The 19725-nt window shown below is 36.9% G+C and overlaps 1 protein-coding gene across 2 annotated transcripts in view; it reads right to left on the bottom strand.

The window, feature by feature from the left end:
• Positions 1–18115, bottom strand: part of LOC127432364 (electrogenic sodium bicarbonate cotransporter 4-like) — a 34032-nt gene extending 15917 nt beyond the window's left edge. For both annotated transcript variants that reach the window (XM_051683355.1, XM_051683347.1), the window contains exons 1-10: positions 17976–18115; positions 15769–15824; positions 13094–13321; positions 9423–9555; positions 8008–8168; positions 7047–7199; positions 6157–6255; positions 3685–3740; positions 350–507; positions 50–137 (exon numbers count right to left, since the gene is read on the bottom strand). In XM_051683355.1, coding sequence (XP_051539315.1) covers positions 50–137; positions 350–507; positions 3685–3740; positions 6157–6255; positions 7047–7199; positions 8008–8168; positions 9423–9555; positions 13094–13321; positions 15769–15823 — 1131 coding nt within the window. In that variant the 5' untranslated portion in view covers position 15824; positions 17976–18115. The remainder of the gene's footprint in view (positions 1–49; positions 138–349; positions 508–3684; positions 3741–6156; positions 6256–7046; positions 7200–8007; positions 8169–9422; positions 9556–13093; positions 13322–15768; positions 15825–17975) is intronic.
• Between the last annotated feature and the right edge of the window lie 1610 nt (positions 18116–19725).

The following is a 19725-nucleotide window of genomic DNA, read 5'->3' as shown; positions in this document are numbered from 1 at the left end:
AAGGCTATAGTAAAAAATAATTACAAAATAAACAAACAATCTTACTTACATCATCCACCATGAGTGTGGCAATGGCACGGCCAATCTCATTGTAAGATTTGGCTTTACCAGGAGGCCCAAGTAGAACAAACAAGAATCTATTATCAGAGAAAACATTAATTATCAATAATTAATTTTATGCATTATTTTCATTAATTCATCTCAGAATCTTTTTACAGAAAGATTCCTCACACAAAGATAAAAATATGAGTTTTGTATCATGCCAGTCGTGTGGACTTATTTTTACGGAGCCTTTTTGAAACTTACGCATTTTGTCATTTTATACTTTCATAGTATGGAAAACTGTTACCTGGTGGGCACTGGGACTTCAGTCAGTCCCCCAAGAGTAGTGGCCTGAGCTAGCCGAATGAATGCAACAAAGGGTTTCTCTAAGAAGTCCACTTCTCCCACCAGAACATTTGATGCCTCCGCATCTCTAGGGATTTTCTTCATGAATTTGTTCTTCAGCTGAAATCAAAACAAACAAAGAAGATATAACATAATAGGTCATATTTTTCCCTTTTGGTAAAACAATATTTTGATCCCATTTTACAGACTTATCTTATTCCCCTGTACTTATTTATTTACTTGTTCTATTGAATTTGTAGTGCACTCTTTATATTTTATACCAAAGATCCTTAAACAGAAAATCTGAATGACGTGTTTTAATGACAAAAGCCTGATTTACGGATGTTGGCTCTCTGTCAGTCTCAAAAAATAATGTGTAATTCACACATTCTTCCTTCCAAACTCTCTAACTAAAAAGTCTGCTGCCCTTATCACTGCATGGACAGAACCATTCCTCCTTCTGAAGTTCTTGAGTAAAGTCTGGATATAAATTAAGCCAAAGCCCCTTTGCTCTTCTCCTTTCTTATTTTGAACAAATTGTACACTAAGCATACAGTATGTACCCAGGTGTTACATCATTCTTGTGGAAGGTTCTACAATGAATGTGAAAGATGCAGAGGAATGGAGTAAAGCAAGCTATATTGGCTTATCAGGCAAACACAGCTGGATGTATATTGGCTTATGCAAAAAAATAAAAAAATAAATAAAAATAATCTTTCTTACAATCTCCAATAACACATTTGAAATGAGTTTGGAAGCTGGGCTACAATCTGTATACTGACAGCACTGTGAGGTTGTGAAACTAGGTTTTTCATTTTTATATCAAGGCTTGATTTTTAAATGACGAAGTTATCATAAGTGCTTTAAATCAACAGCAATATATGATTTCAATCAATTTTTCAATTGAATATTTTTTTTTTATGTTGTATGCTCATAGATGTATGCTCACCGTATAACATCACTCATTCTGTTTATACATTTTAAGTTCAGTTTCAGTCTGCCCATAAAGGGATAGTTCATCCAAAAATGAAAACTCCCTTATCATTTACTCGCCCTCATGCCATCCCAGATGTGTATGACCTTTTTTCTGCAGCCGAATATCTCAGCTCTGAAGGTCCATACAATGCAAGTGAATGGTGATCAGACCTGTGTAGCTCCAACAATCACATAAAGGAAACATAAAAGTAATCCATATTACTCCAGTGTTAAATCCACATCTTCAAAAGCGATATAAGTGTGGGTGAGAAACAGAACAATATTTAATTCCTTTTGTTTACTCTAAATCTTCACTTTCACTTTTACCTCGGAAAGTCACTTGTGGTGCCTGTTCAGTTTCTGTTTAGTGGAGATTTATAGAGCAAAAAAGGACTTAAATATTGTTCTGTTTCTCACCCACACCTATTATATCGCATTTGAAGATGTGGATTTAACCACTGGAGACATATGAATTACTTTTATGTTTCCTTTATGTGATTTTTGGAGCTACAAAGGTCTGATCACCATTCACTTGCATTGTATGGACCTACAGAGCTGAGATATTTTTCTAAAAATCTTTGTGTGTTCTGCTGAAGAAAGACAGTCTTACACATCAGGGATGGCATGAGGGTGAGTAAATAATGAGATAATTTTCATTTTTGGGTGAACTAATCCCTTAAAGAACTGTTTCAATGTTTCCCAATTGTCTTGCTAAATAGTTTTATTTTCAAAATCATGTTGTTGTTTCAGTCCAGCTAATGGGGACTTCCTGGTCCGGCACAAGAATAATCAAATCAAGCTAATTATAAAAAAAATATATTTTAAAGTTTAAACCTTGATATCAAAAGCCTAATGGACTCTTGGGCCACATCGAAAATGTTAAATAAAGCAAACATTAGAGAAGTATGTGATCCAAAATAATGAAAACTTTTCTTGTAATATATATATACAGTATCTTAATATATCTTCATGAACAAGGAACAAAAGCAGGACACTAATAAAATAATGCTGGGATATAGCTGTACATTGTGTACCCATGAACAAAATGGAGACAGTGATACCATTTTCCAGAGGGGCAGCCCACACCTCCCGGGTATCTCTATGCATGTGAGAGCTCAGCACGAGGACCACATAGTCAGATGGCCACGTTTCCCCGATCACAGATCAATACTGACCCAGACACCAGGCCACAGCAAAGCACAGCACAGCACATCAAATCAGCAGAGCCACACACACACACACACACACACACAGCATCATAACAGAAATCTATCATACATGTAGCTCAGTGGTTTTCAACCTTTTTGACTCCAATGGGCCCCACTGTCCAAGACAATATTTGAAGGCCCCCTCACCCGAAACTAGACGTGTCTGATTAAAATAATTCATCATGGATAATTTTTTATTCTGGAAGTTTCAGAAAGAGTCTGTTTATAATTTATGGGCATACATCTGAAAGTATTTTTAGCATTTTAATTCAGTTAGATTATTTTAATATTTCTTATTTATATTAATTTTAAGTCATCTTGAGGCCCCCTTGGAAGTGTACTGAGGCCCCCTAGTGGGTCCCGGCCCCCTGGTTGAGAACCAGTGTAGCTGACTTTGTTACATGCACAATACAACCAACTGAGTAATTATTGTGTCAAATAAATCAATACTTGTCAATGACACAAATACCCTTGTAAATGGTTTTGCTTCTTTATCACAAATAGAAAGTCAAAATCCATTCATGTCAAATGGAAGGAATTTCTTATTTTAAGATTAATGTAACCCTTGAATGAATGATTCTGAAGGACTACACAATCATTTCTTTCTGTGACCTCAAAAATGTGGTCAGATCTCACTGCCACTGGAAAAATAACTGAAATTGTGTGGACCTAAATGTATTCGATAAATTCCAAAATACAACTGTTAGTTCTGGTCCACTAATCTGTTTGGACTAGCAGCATTCCAGGAATGCTGATATTTAGCAGCACTGGGACGATTCACTGTTTGTATCACTCCACTTGTCTGTGTTCAAAATAACTGGTCACATTGTGTCTAAAATGTAGGTTAATCTATATTATAGAACTATTGTATAAAAACTTAAATATATTGATGGATAATGAAAGCAAAAGAGGCACTGATTTCTGAAATCCGTCTTGCTTGAATTTGTCAGTCTGTAAAACTGGTCATGGCAACTATAAAGAACTGCATTAGACACAAGCAAACAGAAACGATCTGATCAAACAATTGTGAACAATACAAAGGCTGTTCTGACTTGTCAAGTTGTGGCTTACTGTGTACAAATATACACACACACAGTGATATCATGTGACTGACCTGGTCTGTGCTTGGTGTGTCTGCAATGTCATTCATACTTCTGCTTTGAGCGTGGCCTATAAGGACATAGAGGCACAATTATACATATTTGCAAGACATTTAAACAAAACACAGGTGTGCCTTTTCACATTCCACAAATAACTGACAAATTATATAAGAGCACAAGGATAAATATTCATGATGTCTACCTCTAACAGGACAAAGCTGACTAGCTCCCTGACAACTAATCTGACATCATTCCAATGCATGGCTGTTCTCTAACTAAAGTAGAAAAAAGGAAGTGTGCACCTGCAAAGCTCCCATGAACAAGATTTTTAATAAATGAGTAGTGAGGTTTTGAGAGTCTCGCTCTTCCTCAGACTTAAAACACATTCACAAAACTGCCATCTTAAATAGTATATAGAGCACATGATATCACCAACTACACCAACATACAATGTGCTAAACTGTGTAAATCCAGAACAACTCTCTTTTCAGTGGCATCCCATCAACATAGACCTATTTTAACATAAATGAAAAATGTAAATATTGAAATTGTTTGACATTAACATTGAAATGTTAAAGATTCTTGAATGAAGATTAATAATTTATTCAATTCTTAAAGATATTTTTGTACATATATCAGACATAGTAATTATTCTTTGGATTTATACAATGAAATGATAGAGATTATTGAATGAACATTTACAGTGCATTTGTTAAGAAGTCTTAACTTTTCATTTGTGTTAATATACAATATATTTCCAATGTATAACAATATGTTAATATTTTTGATGTTATGAGATGTATGGTGTAATAAGACAGGATTTTGTAAAGGATGTATTACACGCCCTTTATGTGATAAATGTGTGTGATTTGGTGTAGATTATTGATACATTGCATATTATGCTTTTTATGGACGTTACATTTGTATAGCACAGTGTACGTTGGTGTAGCTTGATCAGGTGACTTTGAAAGAATGTGTGTTGTGAAAAGCATTATACAAATAAATAAAATAAATATGACTTATTATGCGATATCATGTGCTCTATACTATTTAAGATTGTGCTTTTGTGAATGTGTTTTAAGTCTGAGGAAGAGCGGGATGCTCGAAACGCCACTACCATTTATTACAAATCCAGTTCATGTGAGCTTTGCAGGTGTGCATTCCCTTTTTTCTATTTTTGTCACGTTCCTGTCACTCCAGTCTGGGTTTTTGTCTGATGGGACCGTGGCATTATCGTCCCATGTCTGTCTTATGTTTTCGGCCTGTCTTGTTTCATGTCTGGAGCATGGTGTCTGGGTCCTGACCCTTCTGTCTGGTTCGGTTTCAGTGTCGGGATCCGGACACTCACGTTCCATGTCTTGTCCTGTATTGATGTGAGTGCATTGCGCTTGTCATCTTGGTGGCATGCAATCGCGTCAATAACCTATGTCTGTCTCTTGCGACGTTGCACTCGCTTTGCGCTGCGCGCCCGGGTCACGAGCTGTCTTCATGTTGTGCTGAGGTTCGGTCACTTCGGTCTGAGATTTCAGGTTTGTTTTTGTCGCCTGTTGCATGCATCGTGTGGCGTTTGCCTCGCTATGTACGCTCAGGCTTCGTCTAGTGTGAGAATGCATGGCATTGCTTTGTTTGCCATTGCTACGCATTCTCTCCTCTTGTTTGTCGGTTGGCATGCGTGTATATTGCCTTATTGCCTTGGCGAAGTGCGCTCATGCCATTCCGGTGTTTTGTTGTCTGGTAAGAGCATGTGGCTTTGTTTTGTTTCTGTATTGCCGCGTGCCTCTCTGTCTTACGTCATACCCCGCCTCCTTGTTTTCCCATTATTAGTTAATTTGTCACACCTGCCCTGCATTAACCCATTTGATTTCTCTCCCTATTTTAGTCTCCTCGTGTTTGCTGTCCAGGGCCCGTTCGCCTTGTTTCCAATCTTGTGTGCTTGTGCTTCCAGTCAGTCTTGCTTGTGTATTCTATGTTGGTCTTGCTTCCTGTTCGGTCCTGATTCCCTATTACCCTCTGCCCCAGCCCTGGATTATTTGTTTTCCCCTACGGGTTGTTTGTTTGTTTTCCCCCTTGTGGGAGTTTTGGTTTGTTTTTGATTCTTTCTTGTATTTAAATAAATTCCTTGTTTTTTGAATCTCTGCGCTTAGGTCCTGAACCTCTTATTCCTGAAAATTTGGGATTGTTGCTTTTTGGATACAGCACCCTTTTATTTTTTTTATTTGGATGTGCGTGCCTTTCTGTACTTTCTGTTCGCGTTCTTATGCTGAATACCTTAACATAAAAAAAAACTTTAGACTTTTAGGAGACAAACTAGTTTCAAACCTTAACAGATTTAACTTTGGTATTGGTTTTAAACTTCCACCAAAACCAAAATCAAAATCAATCAAAAGATCACTGGCACTTTCTAGAATATAATAGAATATGCAAGTTGAGGCCAGAAAAATAATTAAAAGAAACATTACAGGAAGGAAAGGGCCACACAGACTTACGTAGTCTGCCATAGCTGGCTGCTTGTTTGCTATGCAGATCCTCTGTAGAGCGGTTAAAATTTGCGGCACTAGCAGCAGGAGTTCGGGCTGGGCTCCGAGCTATGAGAGACAAGCAGTATTACAAATTAATTAACTTTTTTTAATCAACTATTAAGCAGACAACGTTTTAATAAGCTGATGCTAATGAACTGTGGAAAAAGGAGAACAGTGAAAGATCTACAGAAACCGCTGAAAGAATTTAAAGGGATAGCTCACCCCAAAAATGAAACTCAAAACCCATTTTTTTGTTTCCATGTAACATAAAAGGAGTTATTTAACAGAGTGCCCAGGCTGATCTTTTCCAGGAAATGAAAGTGGATGGTGACCAATGGCTGTCAAGCTCGAAGTACAATAAAAGTAGTCCATATGACTTATTTGCTACATTCCATGTCTTCTAAAGCCATTGATTAGCTTTGAGTAATCATAATTTAAGTTATTATTCACTGAAAATCTTACATTCCACCCTATATTTCAAATCTCCTTCTTGCTTAAATTTTGGTCTGTTCCTTTTTTGTGTTTTAAGAACTCGACTGCCAATGCCAGACCTTCTGATGGAAAAGAGCAGGATGGACATTCTGCTAAATTACTCAAAATGTTTCATAGGCAAAAACAATTAATGAGGTTTGAGCAACATGAGGGTGAGTGTTCATAAAATTGTCATTATTAGTGATCACTTTGAAGATGCATAAAAAGCATGTGACTTTGAATCAGCTTGCCAGTGACAGCTTGAACTTAGCTGTAATTCCACTACAGTGCTGTAGTTTAGATCTTGTTCATTCATCCATTCATGTATTAAATTTAACATGCAGGAGATAGAAAATGTACGGAGACAAAAAAAAAAAAAAACTCACTTCCTCCTGAGCCAGACTTGCCCAAATCTGCAAGGGAGCGATGGATGGGCTTCTTTGTCTGATGTCTGTGTTTTCTCAGCAAGACAAAGCTGATTTTATCTCTCAATTCAGGACCAATCAACCCTTCCTCTATCTGATGCTCGATGATGTCATCTACATGAAACAGGTGTGAAAGCTTTAAATACACATGATTCTAAGTGGTTAGCACCCCAGTAGCCCCCCACTGGGTGGCAGACACCCTTATGCTGTTCAGAGTGTAGTTAAAGGAATAGTTAATCAAAAAATGTAAATTCTCTCATCATTTACTTACCCTCATGCCATCCCCTTTTTTTTTCTTCTGCTGAACACAAATATTTTTTGAAGAATTTCTCAGCTCTGTTTGTTCATACAATGCAAGTGAATAAGTACCAAAACTTTGAAGCTCCAAAAGTACATAAAGGCAGCATAAAAGTAATCCATACGACACCAGTGGTTAAATCCATATCTTCAGAAGAATATAATAAGTGTGAGTGAAAAACAGATCAATATTTAAGAACTTTTTTACAATAAATCTCCACTTTAAAACAGCCCTCCTAAGAGTTCATCTTTTGTTTTTGGCAATTCACATTCTTCATACATATCGCCACCTACTGGGCAGGGAGGAGAATTTATAGTAAAAAAGGACTTAAATATTGACCTGTTTCTCATCCACACCTATCATATCACTTCGGAAGGTTTGGATTTAACCACTGGAGTTGTATGGATTACTTTTATGCTGCCTTTATGTGCATTTTGGAGCTTTACATTTCTGGTCACCATTCACTTGCATTGTATGGACCAACAGAGCTGAAATATTCTTCTAAAAATAATTTGTGTTCAGCAGAAGAAAGAAAGTCATACACATCTGAGTGCATGAGGGTGAGTAAATGATAAGTGAATTTTCACTTTTGGATGAGGTATTCCTTTAAATCTTGTAGCTCACCAACTATTTGTGGGAGTGAGTAACCCTCCAGGTCTAGCAGCACGGTGCCCGTCTGTAGGCATGTCCGCAGTTCAAACAGGCTATGCAGGGACAGTGTGGAAACATGGGGTTTGCTCCATCTCTCCCCACCCTCCTCAACCTTTTCTTCAAACTTCACCCACCTGAGAAATGCAAAGACACACACACAGCAGTGTTCGAATTAACACAAAGTTCTTACAAAATCCTCTTATACCAACACCATCAGCCATCCCCCCACAAAATATGTTCACAGAATTATTCTATATATCGATTAAAATTTGTAATTTTTATGAGTTGTAAACAAGATTAAGATTTTAAGCTTACTAATAGGATATACTGTTTAGAATTTAAAAAGTGGCTACAGTGGCTGAGATGCATATAGTCTATAGAAGAGTAATATATTAGAAGTAGCTCATCTTTACAAAGTAATGTGCCAAATTGAATTGTTTTCTCTGTTGTTGTTATCGTTTATCAACATGGCTTGCGTATTTAAAGATATTGAGGGAGGATTGCTCGTCGCAAACACAGCATAATAAATAGACTGATTTTTCTCCACATAGCATCCATGTAATAACTTTACAACTGTTTGGTCGTGAGCTTACATGTAGTGTTAGATAAATACAAGCCAAACTGCATATTAATTAACTGCGTGCATATTAATTAACTGCTAGCGACGGTTTAGTTCTAAGGCAAAAGATGATTTAATGTTTTTAATGTAATTTAGAAGTATCAACAATCATATACCAAAGAAGAATAAAATTTTACCATTATTGTAAGGTGAAAATGAGGATCCACTCTGCCAGTGTCACTGAGTCACCGTCTGTAAGTTCCTTCAGAAAACACGGCGTGTTTAAAAGTTTCTGACTTAAAAAATGGGTTTGAATTATTTGTGAAAACTGGGACAGATTATGACAATGTAGCATTGTGTTACCTTATTGCAAACTTTTGAAAAAGAAAAAAAAAATCCAGTTTTACGTTTCTAGTTTTCTAGTTTTGATGAAACACCAAGTGACTTTCTACTAAAATACTTTCTCGCATCCCAGCTTAATATGCAGAGACAACTATAAGTAAGCCATTCGTAGGATTTCCACGAAAAGTTGAAACATTGTGGCTCTTTGGCATTATCAAAACATTGCTTTGTTTATTTGAGCATCCGGACCAGCCAGACAGAGCAAGAAAGGCTCTGCCAGTGGCTCAAGAAATCTGTTTAACCGGTCAATGGTAGACAGGGGAGTCATTGGAAAACCTGTTTTATTTTTCAATTATATTTGATGACACTAATGGCAGAAATTACACACTTAAAACTTAATGTTTTTTTATTTACAGTTGCTATTTATTCTTACTGGTGCTATGAACTGCCCAGTTTTGCCTTGCTCTCAGTGTGTATGCTTGTATACCTAGCCGATTCTCTCCACTCCAGCTCGTCTCCCTCATGTTGCAGCGTGTCCATTTCAGTGAACAGAGTGGGTGTGGGCATGGTTTCCTCCTCATCCCCAAGAATGTAGCGCAGTCGCTCTGCTGCTGGGGACACTAAGAGATTAATAGGAAGAGAAGGGATTGAAAACTCAGTGAGATGGTAGAATGAAAGAGCTTCCTAGGATGGCTTTTGCAAAAAAAAGTGCAGTTGCAAGCAGCACAATTTAACAGCAAGTTATGAAGAAACAGAACTGTACATAAAATAACTGGGTTTGATGTGGTGTTGTGATCACCGCCTGGGCCCATACCTCAGATGTCGAGATTGAGATTGAAGAGGTGACAGCATAACAAAGAGTTAGCAAATTAGCTCACTAAGCTAGGATACCTAGGCCACTGCTGGTTGTGACAGCCAATGTGCCTGCATGAAATTCCAGTTCAAGCACCACAAGTGAGAATAGTGTCCTTATGACTATGAGGAACACTGGAATTTCCATTTTATTATATGTGATGAAGAGCGTGTTTTAGACTAAATACTGAGAATACTGCTTAAAGCAATGTTCCAGGTTCAATACAAGTTAAGCTCAATCGACAGCATTTGTGGCATGATATTGATTACCACAAAAATTTATTTTGACTCGTCCCTCCTTTTCTTTAAAAAAAGCAAAAATCTAGGTTACAGTGAGGCACTTACAATGGAAGTGAATGTGGCCAATTTTTGAATGTTAAATTACTCAATGTTTCGAAAGTATACTCACAAGACAAACGATATGCATGTAAACATGATTTTAGTGTGATAAAATCACTTACAAACCTTTTCTGTTTAAAGTTATAGCCAGTTTTACAGTTTCGTTACCATGACAATGTAATGTCAACAAACCCTAAAACCCTAAAATGACTGTACAAATTTTCATTTAAACAACTTTACAGCTCAAATAATACATGAGTTTTAACATAATTAATGCAAGTGCTTTTATAAAATTACAAGCTTCACATTCTCACAGAGGGGTGGTTGTGGCTGTGGCTCAAGTGGTAGAGTGGGTTAGCCACTAATCACAGGGTTGGTGGTTTGATTCCTGGCCCACATGACTCCACATGCCAGAGTGAACTTGGGCAAGACATTGAACCCCAAGTTGCTCCCAATGGCAGGCTAGCACCTTGCATGGCAGCTCTGCCATCATTGGTGTGTGAATGGGTGAATGTGTCACAGTGTAAAGTGCTTTGGAACCACTAGGGTTAAAAAAGCACTATATAAGTGCAGACTATTTACATTTCTGTGTTTAAACCCTCCAAAAATTGGCCCCATTCACTTTCATGCCTAACTGTAACCTCAATTTTTGCTCTTTTAAAGAAAAGGAGGAGTGAGTTGAAATTAATTTTTTGTAGTAATCAACATTATGTCACAAATGCTGTCGACTGAGAACTTGTATTGAACCCGGAATATTCCTTTAAGGAGAAATCCAACTTTGATTAATAAGGGCAAGAGGGAACATCGTAAATTCTGCTGTCATGGACACTTCAATTATCAGCTGTCATGGAATCTGTTGATTGAACTGAATGGAAGTTTAAAGCTATTAAAAAACTTTTTTAAAAGAGTCAAAATATAGATTCAGCATTTATGCTATCTACCCTGGTTACGTACAATACCAGTCAAAAGTCTGGACACACTTGACTGAAATTAGTTTTCTTATTATCTTAAAATCCTTTTGATCTAAAGGCCTATGCTTCAATGCTTTAAATTAGCAATGTAGACCATTCTAAATTGTGCCTATGCATGAATTTCTTAACAAGAATGGATTTTTTAAAATGTATTTATTAGACCAGATAGTAAAGGAAAAGTAGCCAATGTGTGCCCAGCATGCATTGGAATTCTTTCAATACTGTGTTGAAAGCATGAGGTGGCACCTTTTGATGAATTGACTATTATTCTAAATTGTAATAATGAACAGTGAGTTGGTGTGTCAAAAATGTTGTGGTATTTGTATTTTATTTCAGATACGTTACAGATGATATGTCTACTGAAGCTGTTGTCACAGCATTGAGGTGAACTGTAATCACACACAGCACAGGGCAGGAAAAGATCAATAGCATTGAGTTCCATGTCAACAGGAACTGAGGTAATGGCCTTTTTTATTAGTTCCTGTCAGAGGCATTATTGCTGACAAAATTGGATATTTTCATTGAATATAAATGGGGACGGAACTTATAAATCAGAGCTTGTGAAGAAAAAGAGTTAGTGTGGGATGTTGTTTTGATATGAATTAATGAACTGTTAAAAATTAGCCAATTTTATACATGAGGAGCATATCATTAGTGTACTCATTTATCATGAATGTAAGAAATTAAAGTTTTGTCTGAATGTTTGTCTGAATGCTTTTTCAGTCTACAATACTGACTGCAAACTTTGATGCCCCGCAAGTTGTTTACTCTCAAGCATTCAGCTAGACATCACCATAATTTGCAGTTATGCAGTAATGCAGTTATGACTCTTTCCTGCATTCGGCACAGCATAATATTAAGAATTGGGGTGTGGGATTGTGTATCCGATGAACTGAGTGCAGCTGTAATACACACACAGAAACACACACATAGAAGCACATAGAAGTGTGGCATTATTGCTCTTTATAGTTCCCCTGCTTGGCATTCTTACCTTCAGATACATTTTCTTGGGTCTAACATTGTGGTTCTATTGTACTTCCTGAGTGCTAGTGCACTCTTAAAAGTTGTCTAGGGGGCCTGGGTAGCTCAGTGAGTATTGACGCTGACTACCACCCCTGGAGTCGTGAATTTGAATCCAGGGCGTGCTGAGTGACTTCAGCCAGGTCTCCTAAGCAACCAAATTGGCCTGGTTGCTAAGGAGGGTAGAGTCACATGGGGTAACCTCCTCGTGGTTGCTATAATGTGTGGTTCTCGCTCTCAGTGGGGCACATGGTGAGTCGTGCGTGGATGCCACGGAGAATAGCGTGGGCCTCCACATGCGCTACGTCTCTGCGGTAACGCGCTCAACAAGCCACGTGATAAGATGCGTGGATTGATGGTCTCAGACGCGGAGGCAACTGAGATTCGTCTTCCGCCACCCGGATTGAGGCGAGTCACTGCGCCACCACGAGGACTTAGAGCGCGTTGGGAATTGGGCATTCCAAATTGGGGAGAAAAAAATAAAATAAACCTTCAGCAGAAATATGCACTGAAAATTTGTAGTATTTCTCTTCCAGGAAAACAGATAAAAAATATTGATGACATGCTGCACTACACAGATTTTTGTCCAAGCACTTGCTCTCTAGATTGAGAATGTCCCTTCCCCTAATATCACCTGCAACTAACTAGCAAGTTGCAAATCATGGTTCATGGCTGTGATGTAACTAAAACATGTTAGATATTTAAAAACCGGGCCAGTCCCTTCTATATGTCCAAATGTATCAGAACTTCCTGTTTCAAAAGGAAATACATGAACACAAATAGGTCAACTGATCTCATCACGTGAATTCATAGGGTCTTTAAGATATTGTTTAATTCTGCTCCATCTCAGTGAAGTGTTGAATTATAGCATAACACATGATATAATATAAGACGTATTATTTCATCATGATGTAATATGCAACATAATTTGTAAATCAATAATGTGAATCCATTCAAGCACAGATTGAGGACTCACTGGTTCTGTTGATGTTTGGTGGCAGGCTGTGTTCTGGCTGATCCAGGCCTCCCGCCTCAAGATCATATCGGTCTCTGTCATCACGGTCATAGTGTTCATGTCTGTGATGGTCATGACGAAGTCCTTGTTCTACATCTGCATCATGACTAGACATGGACGAGCGTCTCCGCCTGCGTTTGCGACGGTAACCACGAGGAACTGGCACACCAATGTAGATAGACTGATGGTCTGTGGGAGGAAAAGCAAAGATACTTTAACGAGAAGTTTAATAAACTTTTTCCCCTACAATATCACCAACTAAAAAAATTAATTTAAAAAAAGTACCGGAATATAAAAACCAAAATAGCTTGTCTGATGACTTGGATATTGATTTTGGAAAGTAACTTCATGCTCTATATAAATACTTGTTCTGCTCATTCAAGCAAACACGATCAAGACCAAAAAGACATGATCTGGCTTATTTATTGACAAACAGAACATTTTGTCCTTTCCTCCAATTTTGATACTACATGTTGAATAAATATTCATTAGCACTAAAACCTTAAACCTTTGATAAAAACCTTGTAGTGCTGTCTAAGCATAGACACTACTGCAAGAGAATATCTTACCGAGAGCAAAATGTACCAGATGACTCTCAGTCTATCATTCATATAATCATAAGAATAAAGCATCTGTTTGAAGGTTCCATCCCATTAATCCAGCAAAATAGATGATATTCCCATGAATTCCCATGTCTTATTTTAAATGTTTTTAAGGATCATTATTAAAATGATAATCCCTGAAAGTGCATACAATTATAAATAATCGCTGTATGCATTTAAAGGAAGGGGAAGCATTTAAAGGGATTGTTTACATAAAAATGAAAATTCTGTCATCCTTTACAGTACTCACCCTTATGTTGATCCAGACCCATAAAACTCTCTTTCTTTCATGAAACACATAAAAGTGATATTAGGCAGAATGTTAGCCTCAGTCAACATTCACTTTCAATGCATCTTTTTTTCTTTACAATGAAAGTGAATGGTGACTGAGATAACCAGACATCTCCTTTTGTGTTCCACGGATGAAAGAAATGTGATTACTATAATTGTCTCTCATCTTAACATTTGGCTTTTAAGACAGTGAAGGAGGAAAGACTGTTTAGCTAATTGTAAAAGCGAGAGGAACTGTGAAAAAAATAACGTTTTAGATGTTGGCATAGTAATAACAACTTGACTAATTTCAACATAATTTGCTTTACGCTTATTTGATAGTGTTTAATTTCCCATATCAGTGAGATCTCTCACGATCAATATACAACAGCACTGCACTTTATTAAACTTATAATCTTATATCTCACACTGGACTGTTATAAATATATTCCCTCTTAGCAACACAATGGCAACTGAATATCAACCGACAGCCTGAATGTCAATACAGCACAATACAACATACTGTATATTATATATATACTATTTTTATTGTATACTGTGTATTCTATATTGTGTGTATGTGTATACTGTACATTGTATATTATTATTTGTATATTGTGTTGTGTAATAATGTGTATATTAGATATGTAAATTGTGTTGTGTTAATCTGATGTTTATTGTAATTTGGTATATGTCTCATCACTGTCATGACTGCTATGTTGCTCGGAACTGCACCCAAGAATTTCACACACCATTGCACTTGTGTATATGGTTGTGTGACAATAAAGTGATTTGATTGATTTTTTCATGAGAATTTTGATAGTTAGACAAAGTCTCAAAATTTTGTTCTGGTACCAAAACCAGATTTTACTGAGCAGACAACTCTAATAAGTGATAAGTGACTTTGCTACATAAACTTTGCAATAAAATTCAGGTGGTATGTGGCCAATGAAGTGGTTGTCAGATATTTTTTAACCTACCTTTTCTTCTAAAGAAAATGATGCAGTATTTTGCATGATCCGGCACGAACAACTAAAGAAAACACTTCCGCCTAAGAAAGCTGAGGGATGCCCCTTAATGTTTGCACATTAAATGGAACAAATCTTGCAGTTTACATTTTTGAAGGTTTAGTATACTGTACGTTCCTTTTGGTGTTTGAGTTTGCTCATTACTGTTGACAAGTTCAGACGCCTTATCACTTCACATGTATAGGTTCTGTTGTTGTAGTTTATAGTTCTCAAATGCTGTTGTGTTTAAGTAATGCAATTTTGAAATGTGTTTGAATGTGTCTTTTTAATGTAATCGAAATACAGACAAATGCAGAAATTGGCATTTCACCTCATATCTTTCCACTGGTTCTGTTCAACTGTTCATTTCAGATAGATTTTTAAATGTGTCTTTAGTATAAAACTTTTGTTTTCATCAACCTAACTGTTTCTTCAGCCTAACTGGAAAATCATTATTATGTTCATTGTAATTTACTATTAACTAAATTAGATTTGGTAAGTTTGCAATAACTCTTTTGTTATGGTTTGGAAAGAATAATTTCTATTGCCATGCTGTGTCAACCCCCTGTGTGAGTTAGGACAAAGTGTTCTAAACTAATCTTCCTGTTCAATGCTTAGACATTGAAACATATATAACTACTGCTCAGTACTGTCACAGTAATCATATATTTAACAATTTAGCTCTTGCATTTGTGAGTGTGTGTGTGTGTGTGTGTGTGTGTGTGTGTGTGTGTGTTTTATGCCTAAGGGTACTCACCCTCCTCCTCCTCATAGCGGTAACGACTGTTGTCCATGCCTCGAGCATGGTCCATCCTGAGAGAATGCAAATAAGAAAGAATTATGATATGGATAAATAAATGGCAAATAAAGTATGCATTTTTTGTCTAAACACAAGTACAAGTCATAGTTCATATTTTGGAAATATAAAAAATTTGTGATGCCCTCTCTTGTTACCACTCTTTGGATCATGCACAACAGGATCCCAGGGGCATGACAGGGGGCAGTAGCACACACTGGCCATTGAACTGCCTGCTGAATCTCTGCCAATCACTGATCAATAGTGAAATAATTAACAGCACAAATGACCAATGGAAAGATGCATAATTACAGGACCAGAGGAAATCTCATGCAATGAGGCCTATAGTATTCTCCCTGGTTTACTCCCTGGTTATGATTTTGTTGCAGCACAAACCAAACTACTTATTTTGGATCTGAATTATTGAATTTGTTTTACAATTGGCTCTGGCCTTTACAAATGTTAATAGTTAATGTGCAAAAGATAATTTTAAATCAATCAATCAATCAATCAGTCTATCTATCTATCTGTCTATCTGTCTGTCTGTCTGTCTTATTACTCTTTTTATCTATCTATCTGTCCGTCCATCCAAGGTGCAATTTTATATAAAACATTCTTTAACTTTCATGTTTTTGGAGCTGAATAATGGTGCAATTTATTATTTAACCTATCGATGAAAATGTAGCTATTGTTAAAAACAACATGCTCTTTCTCTCTGTGGTGCTTATTGGGGTTCTCCATAGTAATGAATAAATCTAATATTATGACGTTCAAAAATGATCTTTTTCATCTAAATTTTCATAATACTGCAATAAATTTGCTTTAACAGGATTGCTCTTGCTCAGGTGAGGAATTAAAATCACACTTTCTAATAAGGAGGCATGCTTCTGCATTTGATTAGCTCTGTTTGATTCCAAACTGGATACATTGTTGTCACATTGGTGTCCTTCACACCCAATGGCCAGCAGCATAAGAGAGAACAATGGTGAAAGGGAGAGAAATAGAAATGCTGTCGGCCAGTCAATTGGACCCCATAGCCATTTGTACACATCCCACTTTAACACAGTGTTGACTTTTCCTGCATGTATCACTCTCTTTGTGAATCTGCCTCTTTTCCATTTCTCTAAACCCCCCCCCCCCCCCACACACACACACTAAAATAAATTGGAAATTTCCCTTCACATTATTCCAATTGCTCATTAGTTTATGATCAACACTCCACTAAAAAAAAGAGAAAAAAGAGTATCCAAGTATTGACAGAACATTGCTAATTCAACATGAAAATAATAATTTCCATTGCCAGCATGGGACGAGGCTATTAACACAAACACTAATCTAAATCCTGCAGTGTCAATCAGTGATTAAAATGCATGAAATAGGTCTTGCTCCTTAAATAGAATGTACAGTGACAGCCATTGACCAGAAGCATGAATATATCCACCAATAAATGTTTTATCTTATTTAGTAATAATAGGTGTTTTATATGATCAGATCTGCAGAATATCTCATGTATCTAGATAGAGATAAAAAATAATGAAAACGCTCATCATTGTATTAATTTTTGGATTGATTTGCCTCTTTCTGTATTCTCTCAACATTTCTTAATTCATTCTTTAAACTTTCTCAACTTTTTTCCACCCATAAATGTCTTGGTCCTCAAAGTTCCACTGCATGTTCCTAAATCCTACTTTCCACAAAAAGAAAGTACATAAAATACATTTTTATCTTCATTTTTCATTGTTGTGCCTGTTTTTTTATTTTTTATTTTACTACCATCTGCCTCTCTCTTTTAAAAACTTTTTGCTTATGAGGGAGGTATCTACTTAAAGATTAATTGAGCCACAAACATCATAATGGTGAAATTACATTTGAGCAAAGTCATTTGTCAACTTGCCTTCTTACACCTCAAAATCACAGAGAGGTAAAGAATAAAAGTGCAAATAGTGATATAAACCTCCAAATGAAGATAAAAATTTTCAAAATATACTGTAAATGCAGAATCACAGACCAAAGAACATATTTTATGTTGCATAGTAAATTAGCCTATAATCCTTTAGATCACAGCCACAATGAATTCATTTTCTCACTGCATGCAGTCAAGTTTCTTTTAAATTAAGTCTTCAATGTAGTTTCAAGCTTAAAAATAAAAACTTTGTAAAATGTCTTACCTAATCTCATTTGCAGTGCACTGATGGAGAGGTGAAAAGTGGTTTGCTAATCAAAAGGATTCATCAATACAAGAAATGACTGAAGATCGCAGCTCTATGGGACACGGGACAAAAACTGAACATGCTACAGGATGAATCTGTAACCCTCTACCAGTCTATCTCTTACACACACACACACACACACACACACACACACACACACACACACGCTGGTGCAGCTATCATTATGAGGACTCTCCATAGACATAATGATTTTTATACTGTATGAACTATAGATTCTATCCCCTACCCCTAACCCTACCCCTAAACCTAACCCTCACAAAAATCTTTCTGCATTTTTACATTTTCAATAAAACATCGTTTAGTATGTTTTTTAAGCAATTTAAATTACATAAACCACATTTATAGCATAATACCCTTGTAAGTACCAGTTTGTAAGCTAAAAAAAAAGTCCTCATAAACCATTTAAACCTGCCCACACACACACACACACACACACACACATTTACACAGTTTGAGTCAATGGTATGGACTGGTGACAGAGTCAATAATTGGGACTCAGGCAAATGGACCATTGAGAGCTGTGTTAAGGGGCATAACTCTAATTCACAGTACACTCTCATGTCCACTTCTGTTCATTTAACTAGACTATTCACCCCAAGGGAGGGTATCCCTTCACCAAATCCTCTCCATAATGTATGTATTTGTACACTTGTCCTATAGTTCTCTTTCACAACTGGAGCATATACTGTACATTTAAAAATGGATACTTTATAAAGAATATAGGCCTTTTCACCATCAGATTATTAGCCAATAGGCCTCATTAATGAAAAGTGTGAAGAACAATCTTCTCTAAATTATTAGCCGAACGTGCTTTGTGTAAGTCAATGCTGTGGTTTAATTGTTTTTCAATGTGAACACATGCTAGACAACACCTTTGACATGTTTTTAGCTTCTCTGGCAGGAGCTTGGCGTGTCAAGTTAGAAATCAAATTAAACTGTTAAAAATGTGTCTTGAGCATGGCCGGGTCTATTGGGGGGCTAGGGGGGCAACACCAATCCACCCCCTCTCCCTCCCCCGCCGCCCTCCCGAGTGAGATGGCAAAACAACCAAGAGGGGCCCTCAAGACAAAAAGAGAAATTATTGCCCACCCTATACGTCAAAATGCCAGAAAGATCCAATTCTTGTAACGGCCCTGGTCTGGAGACACCTGCATCTCTAAACGGCTATTAAAAGGAAAGCAAAATCTCTTTTTGTATAACCAACCAAGAGAAATGTACATAAGAATGGATATGTTAACAATTTACGCAGAAAATCATTCAGCTGGTATGCACATTTCTGTGGCCTCAAGCTATTTTTTCACAAACACAAATGACAGGATAATGTCAGGATATGTGCTTTGACATTTATTGACTACAAAGAAAAACCCAATCTATAAGAGTTGTTGAACTGAGTGCACAAACTCCACACTCTCTGTCCATCAAAGCACACACACACACACACACACACACACACACACACGATAAATAGAGAATGACTCAAGATACAATTTATCCAGCAATTCATTAGATGATGACCTCATTCTGCGGGATTCAGGCTTCGACATGTGAATTATCTGTGATTTGCTGCTGACCTGAAATAATCTTGTGGTATTAAAGACTTGGGAGACCTTTTCAGATTTTGACCTTATGCAGCATTCTGTAGACAGCTCCCCTGATTAACAGTAAGATGGAAGAACCTTTAACACAA

Source organism: Myxocyprinus asiaticus, chromosome 4, assembly GCF_019703515.2.
Source record: "Myxocyprinus asiaticus isolate MX2 ecotype Aquarium Trade chromosome 4, UBuf_Myxa_2, whole genome shotgun sequence".
Classification (NCBI taxonomy): Eukaryota; Metazoa; Chordata; class Actinopteri; order Cypriniformes; family Catostomidae; genus Myxocyprinus; species Myxocyprinus asiaticus.
This window is presented reverse-complemented; position numbering and strand designations above follow the sequence as displayed.